At 43.6% G+C, this 21,916-nt stretch overlaps 1 protein-coding gene across 1 annotated transcript in view; it reads left to right on the forward strand.

Moving 5' to 3' along the window:
• Positions 1-3,092: 3,092 nt before the first annotated feature.
• The window catches only part of rnf216 (ring finger protein 216), a 30,257-nt gene continuing 11,433 nt past the window's right edge, over positions 3,093-21,916 (forward strand). The window contains exons 1-12 of the mRNA XM_080008885.1: positions 3,093-3,224; positions 6,303-6,430; positions 7,465-8,832; positions 8,992-9,068; positions 9,243-9,351; positions 10,980-11,141; positions 11,256-11,367; positions 14,624-14,757; positions 16,293-16,343; positions 16,587-16,724; positions 17,148-17,296; positions 21,159-21,237. Coding sequence (XP_079865011.1) covers positions 3,158-3,224; positions 6,303-6,430; positions 7,465-8,832; positions 8,992-9,068; positions 9,243-9,351; positions 10,980-11,141; positions 11,256-11,367; positions 14,624-14,757; positions 16,293-16,343; positions 16,587-16,724; positions 17,148-17,296; positions 21,159-21,237 — 2,574 coding nt within the window. The 5' untranslated portion in view covers positions 3,093-3,157. The remainder of the gene's footprint in view (positions 3,225-6,302; positions 6,431-7,464; positions 8,833-8,991; positions 9,069-9,242; positions 9,352-10,979; positions 11,142-11,255; positions 11,368-14,623; positions 14,758-16,292; positions 16,344-16,586; positions 16,725-17,147; positions 17,297-21,158; positions 21,238-21,916) is intronic.

The following is a 21,916-nucleotide window of genomic DNA, read 5'->3' on the forward strand; positions in this document are numbered from 1 at the left end:
TCTCTCGCTCTGTCTCTCTCACAGACACACACACACACAGAAGCGCGCTCATGTTACTTACACACAACGTGAGGACGTTTTTTCATACAAACAGACACTCGACAGCAACGGAGTCCAGGGATCCCAGGGTCACGCATACTTGTCCGCACACAGACACACACACACACACACGCATACTCTTTCTGCCTCTTCCAATGCCAAACTACTGGGGTTACAAGCAGAGGCTCAGCGAGAGGACATGCAAACGAAAAACAAACAAATGGAAAAAAAAAAAAAAAGGTATTTTAGATTTTTCCCCAGATGTTTTGAAGAAGCATTTTTACTCTTCTGTTTTAACAAGCTATTGATGTCTTTCTTCGGAAACACGTACAGTGCTACCGCAACATGCGACTCTTGTCTCCGGGCGCTGGTCCGATCGCCATTGCCAATGGTGTCACGAGCCCACGAACAGAGAACTCTGATTCCGACGTTTGAGCAAATGAGGCGGAGATTTGTCCTCCCCCTGTCCTGACGAGCGGTTTGACTGATTAGTGTTCATGCTTAATGTTTAACCACTGTCGCTTATTAGAGAGTGTGTGTGTGTGTGTGTGTGTGTGTGTGTGTGTGTGTGTGTGTGTGTGTGTGTGTGTGTGTGTGTGTGTGTGTGTGTGTGTGTGTGTGTGTGTGTGTGTGTGTGTGGCATGTAACCGGTCTATTTTTTGTATAACAAAAGACAAAAAAAAAACCACAGTGATCAAATGAGCCTGTTCCTCTGTTTTGTTACATTTTGTCTCTTAACGTTTGTACCTGCGACCACTCTGAAACACTCTCTAAGCAATCGTTATTTTTTTTTTTATTATTATTTATTACTAAGTGATTACTGACCATGCTGCTATATGCTCTTTTCGAGAGCCCACACTAATCTCTTCATCATCATCTGTCGAACCCCCGGGTCAATTCACTTGCAGTTCAAGCTATCCAGAAATTTCTTTGTGAAAATTGAAAGAAAATTCACTTCAAATATTTTAATCCATAGGGGAATAAATTGCGGATGAATGCTATCGTCGGCGTATGGATTTTTCTTACGATGTTGGGGTTTTGTCTTCTCTCATGTATTGAATTGAAAGTGAATTACCAGCTCCTACCATTAATCGAGGGGCCCAATCCCAACCTGAGTGTTTATGGAGGGGGGAAAAAAAAAAAAAGGTAATATGGAACTCCCCATCTAACCAGATAGGAGTCAAATACCATGTGGGGACGGTGTGGACGGTCGTCAATTCAGAGGCGTCACTGGTGCCCGCGCAGAAATGGGCATCGCTGGTCACTGGCATCTCCATAGAAATGGACACCAGTTATGTCTCCTGCCCCAAGGCTACAGATCGCACGTCTTTAATGTCAACAAGGTGTTGTTTAACTCTTTCGATCTCTAATATATATATATATATATATATATATATATATATATATATATATATATATATATATATATATATATATATATATATATATATATATATATATATATTACACACACACACACAAAGTATATTGTGAGACTTACCCTGCTGATGTTCTAATCTAGAGGGTCGGGGTATGAACTGCTTGTTCCATTTGAAGGAGCCTATTCTTAGTATCCCCCCCCAACATGTATGAAATAAGCAATAAAATCTCAAAGCCTTTCATACTTTTTATTTTATTTTTTTATACAATCCTCTAGTCAACCATCACCTTCTGTTACTTCTAAAGGTTGGTTTATGAACCTTTTTATTTTTTACTCTGACTCGGGTTGGGAGAGGGTCCTACTGTCCTGTCGTCATCTTCCTCGAGACCACCGTGAATGAACAAAATCTTAACAGTCGTTAAGCCTCCATAGAAATGAATGAATCTTCAAAAAAAAAAAAAAAAGAAATCCAAATGTCGAGCAAATTCTGTGGAAGTTTGTTGGGATGTGTTGTAGATTGAAGATGACTGCCTTTCAGTAACATTACAATCTGCATTTTCTAGGTTCTGACTTCATTGTGTAATGAATGCAAGAGTATTGTAACTTACTATGTACTAAACATTTATGGAAAATACAATGTAAATAAGATTATATTAAAATAAACTAAATTGAAAATATGCCCCCTGTGTCCTGCCACTTATTCAAAGTGTCCTTCTAAATTGAAATATCCCGTTGTGCTTTCAATAAAATACATGTTTTGTGTATTTTATGTTCCCGCTTGACTACAGATGATCGCACTGTGGTGTGCAAACAGTATACATTTTAGGTTCTTAATCCCAATAACACAATTGTTCGTGTGACTGTAAATACCCAATCTAATATTTTTCCTAAAGCGTCCTCGCCTACCAACCCTCCAGGAAAGACTACAACCCTCCAGGACTACATCTCCCAGCGGCTGTCACCCTGCCGTAAAGCGGAACGTTTTGCTTGTGACGTCAGGTCTACTCTTGTTTTGGCAATTTTGTTTTCCATATCCGCAGATTGTAAGTCGGAAGCGAAGCGACATTTTTCTGGTGGCTGTAACCATATATTTGAGTACGAGGTAAGGCCAACGTGTGGGTTGTAACAGTTTTCATGCAGGTCAACATGTTCTGAAACGTTACGTTTAGCTCCAGATTCTTACTCGTAACTAGTTCAGACCACAGTGGCTAACGCTGTGGTGTGTTAGCTCACGATGCTAACGACGCTAACGGTGGAGAGGTTTTCAAACAGCGCTACTTGTGACTAAGCTCTGTCGTCAGAACAGCGCAAACCAGCAAGTAAAGTTCGTTTTAATGGGTGGATGAATTTCATTTCGCCCGTGCGAGCTTTCCACGCGCGGTGTTCTTGTTGGTGCCCTTCTAACAGTAGCACGTAGCTGCCCGTTAGCTCGATAAGGTAATTAACACAGTCCCATGATCCCCGGGACTCATTCAAGGCTCATGCCATGACGACAATGAAGTGGCTTCTCTATCGCAAGCCCATCATGTGTGACGCATCTCGGACGTGAAAATAAAACGTAGGAGCAGGACATTCTCCCTCCATTCCAAACGGGGGAATGTCACTACTCAGTCCAGACAACAAACCCGTGGTGCAAGTAAAGTGTGTTTTTCCCCTAGATGGTGGTGTCTGAGCAGTGGCCTTGGAGACTGGGTGTGTGAGCCGAACCAGGAAGCCTTTTTCTTAACTTTCACCATCATGGCAGATGGAGGAGGGGATGACGACGTCATCCACCTGGCGAGCTTCAATGTCCACCGCAGCCAAGGTAATAAAAAAAAAAATACTTCCGTGATCCATCAGTCCATTCAGACACACGACCTTCTGAAACTCCCAGAAGCGTTGGAAGTCGCAACAGCACCCGATTAGTCGCCCTGATCCGATGACATCAGAATTTATTTGTTTTCACTTTGGCAGTTGTACATTCCATTTTTTTTTTTACAATTTTGATGAAAACTTGTCCGTCTGATCTCCTGCTCTAGATACAACATTTTTCACCTTGGCTTTTCCCCATACACTAATTAAGCTGTCATATTAGATGGACTTATCCACAGTGACTAAATTTAGCACAATGCGACTTTAGGATATGAAGATCTTAAGTGACTTAACCAGATTTAACCAGACATGCAGTGAAATGTCTTTCTCTATTTTGTTAGTGCTAGAGTGGCACTGTGATACTGACAGTTGAAACCCATTGAAACGTTGCACATTTTTAACAGTTATTTTGTAAGCTTTTCCTCTTTTGGATGCATGTATGTAAATGACTTGTTTAAAGTTACCATGGAAACATCTTCATAGCATAAACAGGAATGTCTACTAACACTACAACAAAGTAATCACAAATATTCTTTGCCTCTTTTCAAATGCATTGACATCACAAATGGTCCCGGGGGGTATTCCTGAAAAATCGCGAGGATTAAGATAACCCATAATGCCCTCGCTTGTGTAAGTGCCAACTTGCCGCTGGAGCTCAAATAACGGTTCCAATAACGTCACTTGGAGCTAATTCATTCTGACAAAGTGAAGTCAGGTTAAGACAATGATTGCATGCTCACGATATGTAATGGATGCCAAGCAGTGGAAGGCTGAGGGCTGCAGGATCAATGCAGAACATGACGTTTATTTTATTCTATCCACAGAGCAAGAATTACTGAGGGAACAATATGGAATGAATTAATTAAGAAATGTCTACACATTATTACTAAATAAGAGGAAATATTCCTCCAAGTGAAATGACTACAAACACACTGTTTTAGTTATTTTATTTCGAAGAAGGGGGTGTTGTTCGCGTCCATGTCCGGACACGGATGGTTCACACATATAAAAATATATTTATGATTTCCTTTTTTATAGTTAAAATTTATAAAGTCCAATAAAAAAATAATCATACTGCTTACAGTACACACACACTCACTGAGCACTTTATCAGGAACACCTGTACACCTACTTATTCATTATTCCCAGATACAGGTCAGCAGCTTCAGTTAGTGTTCACATCAACCATCAGAATGGAGAAAAAATGTGATCTCTGTGTTTTGGACCGTGGCATGATTGTTGCCAGACGGGCTGGTTTGAGTCTTTCTGCAACTGCTGATCTCCTGGCATTTTCACGCACAACAGTCTTTAGAGTTTACTCAGAATGGTGCGAAAAACTAAAAAACATCCAGTGAGCGGCAGTTCTGCAGACGGAAACGCCTTGTTGATGAGGTCAACAGACTAACAGAGAATGGCCAGTCTGGTTCCAGCTGACAGCAAGGATGCAGTAACTCAGATAACCACTCTGTACAATTGTGGCGAGCAGAAATGCGGATGGGCTACATCGTGCGCATGCGCATCCTTCATGGCCACAAGTTACCCATCTTCTAATGGTTACTTCCAACATGATAATGCATCATGTGACAAAGCAAAATTCGTCTTAAACTAGTTTCATGAACATGACAATGACTTAAATGTTCTTCGGTGGCCTTCCGAGTCACCGGATCTGAATCCAATAAAACACCTTTGGGATGTGATAGAACAGGAGATTTGTAGCATGAATGTGCAGCTGACAAATTTGCAGGAATTGCGTGATGCAATCATGTCAACGTGGACCAGAATCTCAAAGGAATGTTTCCTTCTTGTGGAATCCATGCCAAGAAGAATTGAGGCTGTTTTGAGAGCAATGGGAGGCCCTGGCAATATGAAGTGTGTGTGTGTGTGTGTGTGTGTGTGCGTGTGCGTGTGCGTGCGCGCGCGCACAACTGTTTAATATACCTTAATGTAATAATTACAGGGAGATAGCAATAAACACATGTTCAGACATGGTAATTAAAATACAGTAATATAATTGATTTTGCATTGTATGATATAATTAAAAAGCAGAAGGTATAATGCAGATCTAAAGTCAGCGTAGAACCACTGTATTGAACCACTAAGTAGTGACACTAACACACGCTTGGGCTGATCTACCCTGCTCCCAAACAGACTAGGACGAAAGCAGCAGTTGCCATGGTAACCTAGCTGGCATCTTTTCTAGCTCGCTCTCAGGAACATTTTTGTCCGAGGAGCTAACCAGGCTAGCGCCGCTTACAGCCTAAGCAAGCTTTTGGGAACGCCCCCTGTTACCGATTATCAGGAAGACATCCTCAACAAGGACAAAGGAGACGTCAACAAGGACAGATGAGGATTCTGACAGAAGCTGAAGAGAGATAGCAGCCGTGTCTGCTGCTTGAATCCCAATGTCTGACTTGGATGTGGCTAGATCATACATTCCCAAATAGTGAACTTCAAGCGGAAGGCGGTTGGGAAAACCATAATCCTTTGCTATTGTTATATCACAGATTCATATAAACTCCAAACAATGTTCAGCTTACTCAGAGGGAAAGCGGGGTCAATCACCTTATTATATGAAACACAGTTACAGAGGGAAGGAGTGACTTAGCAAACAATTGAAGAACACAGTGTGTGAAACTTCCTTGAGACTATCCTTGGTGAGGCTGTAGATGCAGTGATTGGATAAAAACAGAAACATATATTATATGTTTCTGCCAGGAAACTATTGTACCACCCTAAAAGGTGAAGTTGGTTTCAAACGGCATAGTGCTGACATGAGTGGGGGTGCTAAGAACAAAAGCTGATTGGTGCACATTCTATTCTAATGCTGAATGGCATGTTGAACACATGAGGTGTTTATATCCACCAGACAATCTGGCCATCTAAATTATGCCATGGAAAATGTAATTTGTCCTATTAATGAAGCACTCAGGCCCATTCATCCATCCAGAATGAATAAAATAAATCCATTCTTTACATATGCACTCGCTCTTTATCTGTTGCCACGTTTGAAATAAAGCCTGTGCATGTGTAGGGCGGCAGGCACGGAAGAGGGAGCTCATCACCATTTCTGACGACTCAGACGAGGAGCCTGTGAAGCTGGTGCCTGGCAGCCCCGTGTTGGTCCCAGACGACACAGACGATGATGTCAGCATACTGGAGGTTAATGTCACACTGTCTTCTGCGTTTCAATCTGCCAGAGCCAGTTCACCTGCAGCCGAACCCCCGACCGCACCGGCTGCAGGGGTTATGACCTCAAAGTCCCCAAGGTCCCACTAGCAAACCATAACACACTGAAAGGCTGTGTCAAATGTGGCTTTGTAATTTCAAATTTTCTTTCTTTTTTTTTTTTTCCCCATGTTAACTCTATAACGCCTATAATTGGTCAAAAATTATGCAGAGGATTGTTTTCTTGCTTCTTCAAACAAAAATTCCAGGAATTTGTTAATTAAGGTGATTTTTGCACAGATGTTCATTGTTACATTGTTTCAATGTGTACGAAATCTCTGACTTCAAAGTTGTTACACCGATAACAAGATATACACGATCAGCCTCATTAAAACCACTGACAGGTGGAAGTGAATAGCGTTGCTCATTCCATTGGCACCAGTCAAGGATACGGGATATATTAAGCAACAGTCAGTTCTTAAAGTTGATGCTTTGGAAGCAGGAAAAATGGATCTGAGTGACTTTGACAATTGCAATTGGCCTAATTAGTACCTACCAAAAGTGGTCCAAGGAATGACAACCGATGAATCAGTACCAGGGTCATGTGCACCCAAGGCTCATTGATGAGCGTGGGGAGCAAAGTCCAGCCTGTCTGGTCTGATCCCACAGAACAGCTACTGTAGCACAAATTTCTGAAAAAGTTAATGCTGCTATGATAGAAAGGTGTCAGAACACACAGTGCATCACAGCTTGCTGCGTATGGGGATGAGTAGCCGCAGACCGGTCAGAGTGTCCATGCTGACCCCTGTCCACTGCCGAAAGCAGCTACAATGGGCACGCTGGCGTTAGAGCTGGACCATGTAGCAATGAAAGAAGGTGGCCTGGTCTGATGAATCACGTTTTCTTTTACATCATGTGGTTGCGTCAATGTTGTGGCTGATCCATGTATACAAGTAGTAGTTGTGGTGAAAGCAGGAGCAACACGCTATCGCTTTGTTTAACGCTGGACTTTCTGTCTTCCCCGTAAGCCTATAACTCCCTCAAGAAGACAAGTTATTCGTCCGGCAGCGACTTGGAGCAGGGCGTCATACAACCTAAAAGCTCAAAACAACTCGACCTCGGGAGCTCAGTCAGAGTATCTCGAGTCTGCCCCCTCCACATCCAGAGGTCCTGCGCCTAAGCCCATTGTGATGAGAGCGCCCCTCCGAGCCCAGCAGCAGCTTCCCAGCACATCCACTCACACGGAGCCGCAACCCAGGCCTTCAACACAACCACGTACTCCGCCAAAACTTCCTCAAGTAGAGCCCGGCACTACGCCGCCTAGCAAGGCTGAAGCCCCGGCGACCACGTCTACCAGCACCCCGTCTACCTCCCAGAACACCCACGCCAACGCTGCGACATCGAGAACGCCTATCCGAACAAAGGTTGAGCCACCGCTTCGGCAAACAGAACCACAGCCCGGTTGTTCAACACAAATAAAGGCAGGGCCCCAAGCGAGTACATCCTCGTACGCTGGACCCCACCATAGCGGTTCCTCACAGACTGATTCTTGCACAGCCAAGGCTAGTACTAGTAAACAAACCCATGACAATCCTCAGGCAAGTACTTCCTCTGCACACGCTGGATCCCAGCTTAAGCCTTCCACAGCCCCCCAGCCCCAGCCTGGGACCTCCACACAGCCCCCACCTACTGGGCTGCTGAACCCAGGGCCACAGGTCCAGCATGTCATTCAGGTCACCGGTGTCCAACTGGTGGTCGTTCCACATCAGCCGCGGCCCCAAGTCTCCACCCTGGTAGCCACAAACAGACCCCAGGCGCTCTACCAGCCCATCCAGTTCAACCCCAGCAGGGGGAACCTCATACACATTGTGACTAACGCACAGCCTGTGCCACGCCCCCCGACCCCACCCCGACCCCAGGCTCCATTCCAGCTGCCTCAAGCCCCCCAGGCCAGACTGGTGGTTCCCCCGGCCGTGCTGGTGGCCGCAGCCCCAGAAAGACTGGGCCCTTCCGAGGCAGGTCACCGAATCACCCTGGGCAGCCAGGCACCGGGGGAGGCCAACCGCCATGCTCAGCCCCAGACCAGAGCTCCTGGTCTCGGTCCCCCAGTCCCAAATCTCAACGCCGTGGTTCCCAACCCCAACGCTCCTAACCCCAGAGCCACCACCCCCCACCACAGAGCACCTGTCCTGAGGCAGGCCAGTTTGATTCTGGCGCCAGCTCCCGCCCCGGCCCCGAACCCAGGGGGGGCCAATCCAGCCCCGGCCCCGGTGGCAGCCCCTCCGGCCCCAGCAGACATTCCCAGAATAGAGGACGTGAGGCCTGGTCCCTCTGCACCGCAGGAGGGGCACCCAGCGGAGCTGCAGCCCCACGTTAGGGCCTTGGTCTCCGGGGTGGTGAGTACCAGCACGTCAGCTTCCAACAAATAACCAGCATCTAGAAAGAGCCTCAGTGCTCACATTCTTGCCATGATCTTTTGTAACCTGAGGTGTAACGATAATTTGTCTTTTCCCCTACATTCCTGTATCCTTGCTTTCCCCATTTCCTCTATGCAGTTGGATCTATTCCCTGACGTGCAGGAGGCCTTTGTAGCAGAACTGATCCAACTGAACAATGTGAAAGACTTGAATGTGTAAGAAGCAAGCATGGTCTTCTGTTACCATTTGTGTTGTAGCCACTCAGATACAAAGCAATTCACCCTTTGTCTTTACTCCAACTTGTCACCGATCTCTGCCCTGCTTTGTGAGAGAGTCTCATATGTTGCTTACCTCCACTTTTGCCTCATGCCTTTTTTTTTTTCTATCAGTATATGTAACCTGTTGCTGGAGAACCCTATGTATCCCCAGAGGGAGGCTGCAGCAGTGAAAGCAGCTCCCACCAGCATCCTGCTGGAGTCTGGAGACACTCAGACAGAGGTGCGTGTGCGTGCGTGCGTGTGTGCGTGCGTGTGTATGTGTGCACGCGTGTGTGTGAGATAGAGATGCTGTGTCTGTAATAGATACAAGCATACTATTTAATTCACCAAAGTAATGTTTACTATGTCCCAAAACATTTTATGCGTAGTTGGCAGTAAATGGATGATCACATCTAAGGGTAAAATAATCATTATACAGAGTATGGCCTGCTCAAATCTTTATTATAGTCACTATATTTAGAGTTAAAATAAGGGACGGGTGGAGCTCGCCTAAGTTTTTCTCTCAATGTTAGAGCTGGGATTGAATAGCTGATGAAAGGTCAGCACATTGTTTGTGGGTCGACATTAAGATGACATTACAGCTGTATTAAGAGCAATTCAAGGAAATTACGGTATTGAGCTCTCTTCCAAGAAATTATTTCATTTGTACCTATGTGTTATTATTGTTTGCTTGCTTGTTTGTTTATTTAGCAGGCACACATAAACAGGGACAGTCCCAGAAACGCACATTTTGGCCTAATCCCTCAAGGCAATGCTGATCTATTTGTTTTAGTTTTAGTTATTTAGCAATACCGTGAAAAAGTTACGTTGCGATCTCTGATGTCACATACGGTGTTCTCCGGGGTCAAAGAGCATAGACACCATGACGGGCGACCTAATGAAACGGTCCATTACCAACATAAAAATTACGGATTTCTCTGGCTTTCAAAATTGTTGGAATCATTTGAGATACAACTCAGCAAAATATACAACATAGGTCTAGTCATTTTTTGGAGATATGAATGCAGAAAAGTTACATATTGTACCTTTAATTGAACCGTTGCAGTCGGAAAGACGCCCCAGACAGGCAATTGCAGATCTATTTTATTTTGTTTTAACAGAGCCTACTTGTAGGCTATGTTACAGTGCTATGTTTTAGCACTGTAAAAATGAACAATTGTTTGATTTATTCCAGAACCTTTGGAAATGTTACATTTTTGTTCTGTTTAAAGAAATAAGTGTTGTTAATTATTATGCTGCCTTTTCATGAACTAACCCCTTCCCCAAGATAAGACTTGATTAAGCTGATCGATTTGATTATTCGGTGACGATCGTTCGGCAGCTAACAAGGTCATGACCGGCCCAGCCCAAACTACACAAATACATTTCTATATATTGTATTCGCTGGAAATGGTGTCGGTTTTATTTTTCACTGCACTTTTTTTTGCTCAGTCTATAGCTTGTTTTATAATATTGTATATTATAAAATATTAATATCGTATATTATATCATTACTAGTATTAAGGGTAAAGTAAACAATAACACACCACCGTTTGCTACGTTAGGGGTTGAGGTCTGCCCGAATGTTTTATGAACAGCCCCCGATCTAAAATATCCCCGCAGGGCGGGCTCTGTGCCCCGATCACTTCTTCCCTGATGGTACCAACGGCGTCTGCGATGGGGCACCGTGATCGATGCCAAAACTGTGTTTTTATTTTACTGTTTTACACCCCACTCCCCCCCTTAAAAACATTTGTTTGCCTTGTGCCCAACCTTCAGTAATGTTTGCATGGAGCTGAATTTACAATGAAGAAAGGTCTTTCAAAAGCAGCTGCAGGCTGTGATTGTAACGCCCCTGTGTCCCGCCAGGTGACAGAAGACCTGTTCGACTACAGCAAGCTGGGAGCGGTGGGACCGGAGGCTGTGATGCAGGCTGCCGACCTGCTCATGGCAGATTTCAGGATGCTCAGCTGCCAGGACATCAAGTGGGCCCTCAACGCCCTCAAGGGACACTATGCAATCACACGCAAGGTAGGAAGTCCGTGGAATGCGGTTCGGATGCAGAATGACTGACGAGTGTAGGCGCTCTGATGAGATTATGTCTGCCTGTCTGTCTCTCCGTCTGTCTGTCTATCCTCCTGGAAGGCCTTATGTGAAGCTCTGAAGAAGTGGCAGGAGTCTGGCGACGCCTCAGGGAAGAGACGACGGAGCAGAGCCTCCTTTGAGCGCTGCTACATAGAGTTCCAGTTTGAGCACGGTACACACGGTCTCTCTCTCTCTCTCTCTCTCTCTCTCTCTCTCTCTCTCTCTCTCTCTCTCTCTCTCTCTCTCTCCTGCATATATATGTGTAATTACTGCAGTGCTACCCGGCAGACTGAGGGTTGATGATCTGACAAACTGCGACTTCCCTGGCTATATGTGGTTCAGTTTCACTTCGCTTTCAGGTCATTTCCCCTTCTAGAGAAACTTTTGGTGCTGCATTGAGTTAAAAAGATATTCGTAGCAGTACGTAAACAAGATTGGGAATGTTAAAACATTCTTCTTTCGGCTGCTCCTGTTGAAGTGCCATTAATTAAAATGTGACCCACCGCAGCAAAACCCCCCAATCTGCGGTGGGTCACAAATAATTTATTAATATTTTCATATGACCCTAGGCCTTAGGTACGCTTGCTTTGTCATACTAACCTATTTTGTTTTCACTCCCATTGACTCTGTTCACAAAGTATCCTAGAATGTTTAGTAGTGTGGGAAATGCTGTATATGCAGTAGGGATGTTTATATATTTTATATATATTTTTTGAATGTTCTAAAAACTTTACTGTTTACAGACCACGGCTCCAGATGAACCTTTTTCACGAGTCGCTCTGGTTCTCCCTGCTCAAGAAATTTAGGAGCACCACTGAAATCGACATGCAATGCAACACATTCATGTTGTTCCATCTTAACAGCATTACTGATAAATGCTTTGGTAATAAAGATACAATTTACAGTAATAACAGGCTGTTTTAATTTAAAGGAAAAAGTCACAATTTTGAAGTAGTGCTTTCACAGAAAAAAAATCATTAAGTTAAATTGTGCTACTTTTAAACAGACAATAATAAATGAACAAATGTAAACATAAGGTATGTGTCAGTACATTACTGTTATTAACAACCATGATGAGAGCCTCAGCTCTCAATCTCACCCACTCACTCTCTCACACACGCACACACGGGGCTGTCAAACAATGGTTCGATTTTCTAATGACATTTGAATCTAAAAATTGATGTTTGCAGAAAAAAAAAAGCCCTCTTTGTGCGTGCAAGTGAATAAGTCCGCTCGTGAGCTCGGGTTTTTTTTTATCCGCAAGCTGAGCAGGTGCAGGCAGGGCCGGCTCTTCCTACAGGCGAGATAGGCGGCATCCTGAGGAAGGGGGGTGTGGGAGGGGGAAAAAAAACAAAAAAAAAACGGTTTACATATTTGCAAGTCGCCCTGGTAAGCACTGTCTCCAAAAATGGTCAAAAAATGCGACTAAATGGTCGCAGTCTGGAGCCCTGCAACCTTTTCAAAAGGTTCAAAATAAATAACTAACGGTACTGTTTCCCAAATGGGAGAGGGAGCAGAGTGTGCGCGTGCACGTGGCGGTGTGAGAGAGGGAGCAGAGTGCGCACAGCGGTGTGTGCTGCAGGAGTTTCACCTTCTCAGAATTCTATCTTAAGAATTCCGAGGCGAGCCGACCATAGAGATTTTTCTTTTTCTTTTTTGCCCTCGATGTCGACTGCCTCCTGTCCCGTATCATAATGCTCGCACATACTGTATAAGCCGCGTAGCTAAATAAGGTTTCATTTCAGACGCCGCTTGGTCATCATCTCAGTATGTCAGACAGCAGTGTGGGTTAAACCACACAGTTCTCAAGCGTTTTTATAGCTGAATATATAATTTGTCATGATTTATTTAATTAAGCCTACTTTTCGCAAATGCACGCAAAGAAATGCACTGCGGATTCAGCAAAATGGTTTCATTTTCATGTTTCACAATTAAATTAATTATTTCAATAATTACAGGTGATTGCTTTGGATGTTACAAAATGGTTAAATAAACGTTGGTGTAGGCTATAGGCGTAGCCCAAAACACAGTAAAGAAAGAATTTCAACATACGTCTCAATTGTGGTGCTGAAAGGACACAGCGCAGACACATGCCGCGGTGTGGAAAAACTAAATTCATATCTGATGGTAAATGAACAGGTCTATCTGTGAAATAACCTTACATTTAGATACATTTTGTGGTGAATTAAGGCATATAACTTAAATATTATATACCTAGTGCGGTTTTAAATTGATAGGTATAGACTGTCTACAACCGAATCTTAAAAAATCCCAACACAAAAAACAAGAGTACATCCCTAATATGCAACTCTTGCTTTTAGTTTATATTAGTAAGTAATTCTGGGCCGATACTGATGTTTAAAATAACAGCTTGCCTTATCTCCAATACCGTTGTCTGAGTTCCCCTGTACGCTGCCTCACTGACAGTTTTCTGAGTTCGAATGAACCTGCGCAGCATCACTCTGCTTGGAGCGCCTCCAGAGAGCCTTGTCGGCGTCTTCTAAAATACATGGCGGATGCCGTCGTTCTCTCAGACGGATAAAAAAAAATAAAACCGAATAAAAATGATAAAATGGCTCGCTTAATATACCTGGGTGGCCCGCCCCACTAAAGTCTGTGTGTGGTGTAGGAGCCAAAGCACCTTAGACGTGTGTGTGTGTGTGTGTGTGTGTGTTAATTATACATTCAAGTGTTGTTTACATTCACATTATACGTAGAAATTATATTTACATAGATGACACGGGTTAAAAACTGTACTGGTCGTGATGTTTATAATAGTTGAGTTTAGTAAGCATTTTTTTATTCCTTCGGTTCCGTTATTCCAAATGCGTCATTTCACGTTTACTCCTTTTGTCCCTCTGCAGTTTCCTTAGTCCAAGCTGTGATTTGACCCTTTTTGTATTTCCTGACGCTCTGGTCTTCCTCACGTACAAACGAACAGGGTTTAGCTTCAGCCGCTGTTTCTAAAAACACGCCTTAGACTCGATGAGTCATCTTTCCCCTTTAATGGGCCGGGGCCGTAGTTGTAGTTGCGTGATTTAAGTTATTATTACTTAACTTTGGATTTACTCTTGTGAAAGAAGATTTCGTTGTTGACGTATTTTGTTCCCTGTGAAACACTTATGTTCATCTTTTTTACACCGGAATTATGTGCAACTATTTTCTAAGAGGAGCACAATATACACAAGTAACCAGCTGTTTCAACTACCACCTAAACCACCGTCTTCTCCGAAATGTGGGGAAACACTGGATAAACATTGGCCACAGCCATCGGTAAAAGCCATCTTATTTGCCGATAGGCCTATAGTATGACTGCCCAGGTGAATCTCGGCTGATACCGATGTATGGCCGATAAATCGGTGCATCCATAATATTAGCTTATATTATTATTATTATTATTTAATGATTATTGGTTGTCGTCCCACCAGGCTCAGTGAAGTTCGACAAGAGGATGTACTTCTTGGAGCACGACCGTCGCTACATCAGGACCTACACCACCCTGGAGGCTTCAGTGCAGAAGGAGCTCTCCTTCTACCAGCAGAAGGCAAAGGAGTGGGCAGAGGTGCTCATACTACACACACAAAATCACACACTCAAAAAATATTTAATGATAATGATATAGTGGTATGAGACTAGAGAGTTTGGTAATTGTAATGTAGTTAAATGTGGTCTTTAAAGCTGAATTACAGTAAAATAATGCAGGTTTTCTCAACTCTGTAGACTGTTCTAAAGAGTGCCTCTACCTGCTTGGTCATTACATCCACATTACTACATCTCAAATGTTTCTTTTGTGCCAAGATGTTGTGAAAGCATAAGTCATCCCCAAAATATCGTCAAATTGTTGAGGTATTATCGAGGTACTCCTCAAAAAATATGGGGATGTTAGATTTTGTCAACATCGCTCAACCCTACATGTACATCCAACTTCTTTATGTACAGTTGTTCTATTCCCGTCCATATCCAGCTGCAGACTCTGAAGTGTACAGTATAAAAGAGGACAACAGGTTCTAAAACTGTCCATTTTTTCTATTTTTTTTCCCTTGAAATGACGGATGGCATCTAGGGATGTGGGTAATCTGTCATAATGATCGCTACTACCTATTTTCGTCTTATCATTCTGGTCAAAGCTTTGTTTCATTTTATTTATTTTTTTTAAACCTACATACCAAAAACGGAACAGTATCTGTTGTCTGGGTTTTGAGGCCCTGCTGAGCGACGCCACGGGGGTGATTTGCCTCATGGAACGCTGCCTGAGGACATACGCCACATACTTTGTTTCAGCCTGAGGGCCTGTCTGCACTGCAGGAGGGTCCTTTTGTTTTAACTTTCTTCATATCATCTCTTTGCTGTGGTCTTTTATTTTTTATTTTTTTATTTTTTTGTCTTTTTTGTCGCGCTTTAAAGCCGAGCAGGTTAAATTGGCACATCGGCGGTCCAACTCCTTCCACGGGACAAATGTGGCACTGGTATCTCGGCGTGTTTTTCAAAGCCACTTGATATTTTCCCTCCTGACTGTCGGGCTTTCAGATGACTCAAAGAGTCTCCAACTCCGGCTGTTACTCTCATTCAGATATTTGTAATATCGCCTCCCATGCAGCAGTGTTGTGTCAGTGTCTAGCCAGTACATCAACAGTTTGTACCAGCTAAGCCGCAGGGCTTTTTTATAAATTGTGCATCATAAATCAAACGTATGAATAGTTTAGATGAACCATTATTAAGCAGAATGACATTTTTGGCACCTTAGCTTTGGTTCGAGTCCAGCACACAAAAGCACTGTTTTATGGTTCGGTGGAAAAGATAATCCACAAGGTTTTTTTAAAAGAGACATTGCGTCAATATTAGACAGTGCTGGACATGTCACAGGATACCGATAAATCATTGACCAGCCGTGATTGGACAGAACCCTCCAACGTGCATTGTGTGGTTTAGTTCGTCTTGCATCTCAAGTGTCTCCTTCTGTCGTCTGTATGCTCCACAGTCACGCACTCTGTATATTGTTGACTAACAGTCACTCTCTCTCTCTCTCTCTCTCTCTCGCTCTATCCATCTATGCATCTATCTCTTTGTTATTTGCTCGAATCCCGCTCTTCCGCTCAGCATGAGGACTTCCTCCTTGCTCTGCAGGTCAACGAGGACGAATACAAGAAGGTAGGAGCTGCTTGCTGTGACACCCAAGCAGCCATCGCATCGTGACGTGTACTTGTCATCCATTTTCTGTCTCTTTGATTTTGACTGGGCCATGTTTACTTCTGTAAAAATCTCATATATGATCGTCATAAATGTGTGACAATGATGGTTTTTGAATATTTGGCTAAATTCAGCACGCCTTTGCATATCTGAAATTCTGTTCAAATTCGAAACAAAAAATACGTTGTGTGTTCCTGTGGTCAGGACGGCCAATTGATCGAGTGCGGATGCTGCTACGGCGAGTTTGCATTTGAGAAGATGACCCAGTGCTCGGACGGTCACCTCTTCTGCAAAGAGTGCCTGGTCAAATATGCTCAGGAGGCGGTCTTTGGCTCCGGACAGGTACATACACACACACACACACACACACACACACACACACACACACACACACACACACACACACACACACACACACACACAGTTTGTCCCTTTATAGGGCTATGGTAAATCTGGCCTTCCTGGAAATCATATCTAGATCGGACACAGTCAGAACTCATTCTCATGCATAGAGTATGAGAACAGTATTTATTTCATTTAATTGTATTTAATTTGTATTTACTTTAGTATCTTGTTTCTAAGACTCAAGCTCCACCTGTATGAACACATACAGTATATTACAGTGTGTGTGTGTGTGTGTGTGTGTGTGTGTGTGTGTGTGTGTGTGTGTGTGTGTGTGTGTGTGTGTGTGTGTGTGTGTGTGTGTGTGTGTGTGTGTGTGTGTGTGTGTGTGTGTGTGTGTGTGTGTGTGTGTGTGTTTTGCAGTCAGAACTTAGCTGCATGGAGGCGGGCTGCCCGTGCTCGTACCCCGTGTGTGAGCTGGAGAAGGTCCTGCCCGAGAACATACTGTGTAAATACTACGAGAGGCAGGCCGAGGAGGCCGTCGCCGCCACCTGCGCCGACGAGCTAGTTCGGTAAGAGTGTCTGTGTGTGTCTGTGTTTGTTTGTTTGTTTGTTTTACTATACTTGTGAGAACCGGACTCCGAATTGACTATTTCTTTGGTTTAGAACTGTACCAGGAACATGGGTTCTCACTTAAATACGCTCACAGGTGTATATGGGGGGCAGTAGCTCAGGAGGTAGAGCCGGTCGTCTAGGAGGCAGAAGGTTGCTAGTTTGATCCCACCCTCCTCCAGGTAGTGTGCTGATGTGTCCTTGAGCGAGACACTTAACCCCCTAACTGCTCCCCGGGTGTCTCTACATGGCAGTCCACTGCTCCTAGATTCATCAGATACAAGGATGAGTAAATGCAGAGAAATTGTAAATTTCCCCATTGTGGGGTCGATAAAGGTATATAAATAAAATAAAATAAAAAAATAAATCAATACATTTAATCGGACCTCACTTTGAAACCAGTACAAGAGTGTGTGTGCATCCTTTAACATCCTTTGTATATAAGCATTTGAGACTTTAAGACTCCTACAACCTTCCATGCACGCCGCGTTCTGTCGTAATGTCCTTATACATTCAGAGTTCGATATTAAATGCACAACTTCAATTAGCTGAAAAATGTGGTTTTAAAAAATTAACTACCAGAAGCATTTAATTTTCCTATTCTCCTACATGAAGTGGGGGAAAAGAGGATAATTAAATGTGTCTGAATTGAATTTTGACAGCTATTTCCTTCTGTGTAATGTTCGAAAACCTTTAATTGCTCTAAAGGGTATGTCTAGACGGCATCCAAACCTACGTTTAAAGCCTCCGTGAGGACTTTCTCACCGTGTGAAACGATGTGTTGATTTGAAGGAAGCAGCAAAGGGCGACATTACGAACGCCACACAGCGTTCAAACTGCAATCCATATCTTTGAAGACAAACAACATACAATCTAATTCCTAGCAACCATATCTCCAAGGGTTCGACCTCGACAGTCTGAGTAATGTCACTAAGGTGGAAGACTGTGTAGTTGTTTTTTTGCGTCCAATGGGAAGCAGATTTTAACATCCTTTACCTCCCAGAAATTGAAAAACAAAACAATAAATACTAAATAAAAATGAATGCTAACATTTTCACTGTGTTTCACCAATTCCTCATTAAATTATAATAATATATAATATGATATAATGATAATTTGAGTTTATGTATCACCCCAGAGTGCGAGACTTACTTCCATAAGTTGACAACCACGTATCAGCTTTGGGTTGCCAAGATTGACAAAATGGTTGCCAAATTTTAATCATTTTATAACAATAATTATAATCAATATTTCAATACTCCCACTAAAACATCAATGCGCCAAGAAGTCATTTTCCTAGGCAGAAGTTTCTAAATCTACAGAGGTTATTTTTAAACATATGAAAAGTAGTTGACAACAGGGCAACCACACCACACAAGATGGCTGACAATGTCCCAAATCTGGTTTCCCAGGACACCTGTTATTGTCGCGCCCTGCGCCCAGGAACATCTGGGATATATCAGTAACGTTGCCTCAGTATTTTGGTCAAGCTGGATCACAGCAAATGGCGGCTCGTGGTAGATTTTGTGATATCCCCAAATATGTAATAGTAGCCTTAAAAAAGTCTTAATCTGGTAGTGCCTGAAGTTTGCACCCCTGTAATCTATTGGGCTGTCAACGTAACCCACACAAGAAAATTAGACATTCGGCAAGGAGACCCATAATTAGGTAGACACAATTGCCAGTGCGTTACATCAGGGGTTCCCAACCACAGGGCCGCGGGGCATTTGTCACCGGGCCGAGAAGGCGGGCGGGGGTGCCCTGTGTTTTTTTATTTGTATTTTATTTTTTTTACAAAGCCTGATCAGAGTGATCTCAAATCAAAAACAAGCAAGCAAAAACTGTGTTCTCATTAGGGGTCCAGCCCGCAGTACTTATTATTATTATTATTATTATTATTATTATTATTATTATTATTATATTACATTTGACTGGATGTAGCTAAACGTTCGTGAATTGGCGTTCCTCCAAGGTTCTAAAACCTCCGGTCGGTTGGTGTAGACTGAAGAGAGATGAGTTTGTTCTGTAAGAAGCTTTTGTCACATCGTCATCCATTTCGTTATATATGTGCATGTTGTGGCTCTGAACTTCCATTCCCATCATGCGAGCTGCGTGGTGTAGGCTCTCATCGCTCTGTCGTGGTAACAAACCGCACATGTGAGGTGTCTATGTACCGTCTTAGCTGCTTGACGTCGGCGGGGCTTTTTGATTGATATTTGATCTCCTTTGCTCTTTTTGTAAATGGAGGCATTCTGTTCACATCTAGCCCCGTGTTACATGCGGCGTTGTGTCTCTCCTTACTTTGTGGGATTCTTAAAAGTCGTAAAATACAAACTGTAGGAGTCCATGATGCCTTTGTCAAAATGCACTGGAAAACTAGGACCCGGAAAGGTATAAATCATCACAGAAATTCGTCACAACGTCATCATTGCCCGACGCCACTCCTAGCATTCACCTGAGTGCAGTGAGTTATAACAAAGAGAGGTTCTGGTTTACGGGCAAACATTTCTTCTGGGGACAGTGCGCCCCCCCCGTCCCTTCACTGGGACAGTCTATTTATATATTATTTATTTTCCCTCCCCACGCTGTAGACGCTACGTAAAGCTAGGTTTATACTTGGCCCAAGCGTGAGGGAGGGCATGACACAAATGACGTCACCAGGGGTGGTGCCCTGGCACCTCGGGACCTGCGCAACATCAGCCGATGGGAGATTTGTGTTTTGCTGTTTTATTTCTTATATGTTGACAACATTGATCCGCAGCACAATTCAGATGTGAAATTCAATTACTATTTGACGCAGAGTATATAGTATACTATATACTCTGCGTCTACTATACTATATTGTATACTATATATAGTAACAGCTCACAGTTTGGGGATTTCGTTGTAAATTAACAGGGTCGATGTAAAGTTCAGTTTACAAATGATGTCATTAAATAAATAATAGGTAACGCTTTTATTGGTATTTGTGTGCAGTAACTTTTTAGAGAGTCTTGCAGTGAGGGGAATAATTACACATTGTGACTCCGTTCTTGAACGGAAAGGAACGGTTCACTAAGTTCCTCTGTCATAAAATGCTGAGCAGGACATAACTTCCACCCCCCACCTCTCCGGTCTCTGCATGGAACGGGCCGACAGAGCAGCTCCTTTTCTCCTTTTCAGCGCTTTTGTCGGTTCAACCACAATGAACAGCGATTCCTCCTCGGCACAAGCTCAAACTCTGTGCGTGCAGGCTTGTTTGTGTGCCGTCTCGTGTCTACAAGCGCTCGTCATCGTTTACTACTTCCTGCTTCACAGGGCACTTTCTCTCCACTGCCACCCGGGTTTCTGAGAATACTGCAACAGAAAATGTGGCAGCCATAAACACACTGCCCTCTCTGTACACGCGCAAAGGTATAACCAGGGCTTAACGGTGGCGGGCGGTGGGACCGCTGCGGTGCCCCCCACCAGTCTGGTACGTGATAATAACATGGCTTGGGAACCCCATTATTACATCATAGCTGTGCATAATGCAAGGCCAGAAACCTGAGTCCAGGCCGCTTATTGGAAAGCACCCCCCACCCGAAAAGACTACGTGGAGGTTTGAAATGGTCACGAGTTGTGTTCATACCTATTTTTCTAAACACGCTCTGATCACACCAGCATTAATTCACAAGCGTGGCGGTGTTTACACCTCGTAGCGGACGCGGTAACGCTCCCTTTTGTTGATATTCGCGCCGCTTGTTTAGTTTCATCGGTTTCTGCGTCTGACCCTGATCTGTCTTGGAATTTCTGCCCCCTCCTCTGCATCCCCTGTCCCGACTGTCTGGCCTTCATTTCCAGGTGTCCGTTTTGCAACTTCCCAGCCCTGTTGGACAAGGGCATGTCTCTGTTTAGCTGCCCCAACCCCCGATGCCGCAAGGTCAGTCCCACACACGCACACACATAAACACACACGCACTTCAGTGTTTTCCACATCACCACAGTCCACATTCCCGCTGTGCAGTTTTATTAATGTACTTTAAGTCTGTTAATCAGAGTTTGGCAAGTCTGTAAAAAAAATGAATAAAACGAGGCTCTTTTTTTCATTTTTTTTTATTATTTCCTTCCCTCCCGGGCCAAACGGCTTCTAGAGACTCTAGATTCAAAATATACTCAAGGTGAAGCCATCTCATAAAATAGATGCGAAGCCACAGTTTTGTCACTTTATACAAGTGAATAAGTCCTCATACAAGCTATATTCCTCCGAGCCAATGAACGTTAGACCTTGATGGGAATATAACACCATCGCACATTTTGGACCGTGGCAACACAGAAACACCAACAAATCATTTTGGAGATAGACGCAGACCAGAGACAAAAAGATATCAAAGTCAAGATTAATGAGCGACTACAACTTTCTTTCTTTCCTTTTTTTTTTTTTTTTTACTGAGATAAAGGCAGGAGTACGTCTGAGGTCTTCTCTCTATCTATCTCTGTGTGTGTGTGTGTGTGTGTGTGTGTGTGTGTGTGTGTGTGTGTGTGTGTGTGTGTGTGTGTGTGTGTGTGTGTGTGTGTGTGTGTGTGTGTGTGTGTGTGTGTGTGTGTGTGTATAATCTGCT

Source organism: Zeus faber (genome assembly GCF_960531495.2).
Source record: "Zeus faber genome assembly, chromosome: 11".
NCBI classification, from domain to species: Eukaryota; Metazoa; Chordata; class Actinopteri; order Zeiformes; family Zeidae; genus Zeus; species Zeus faber.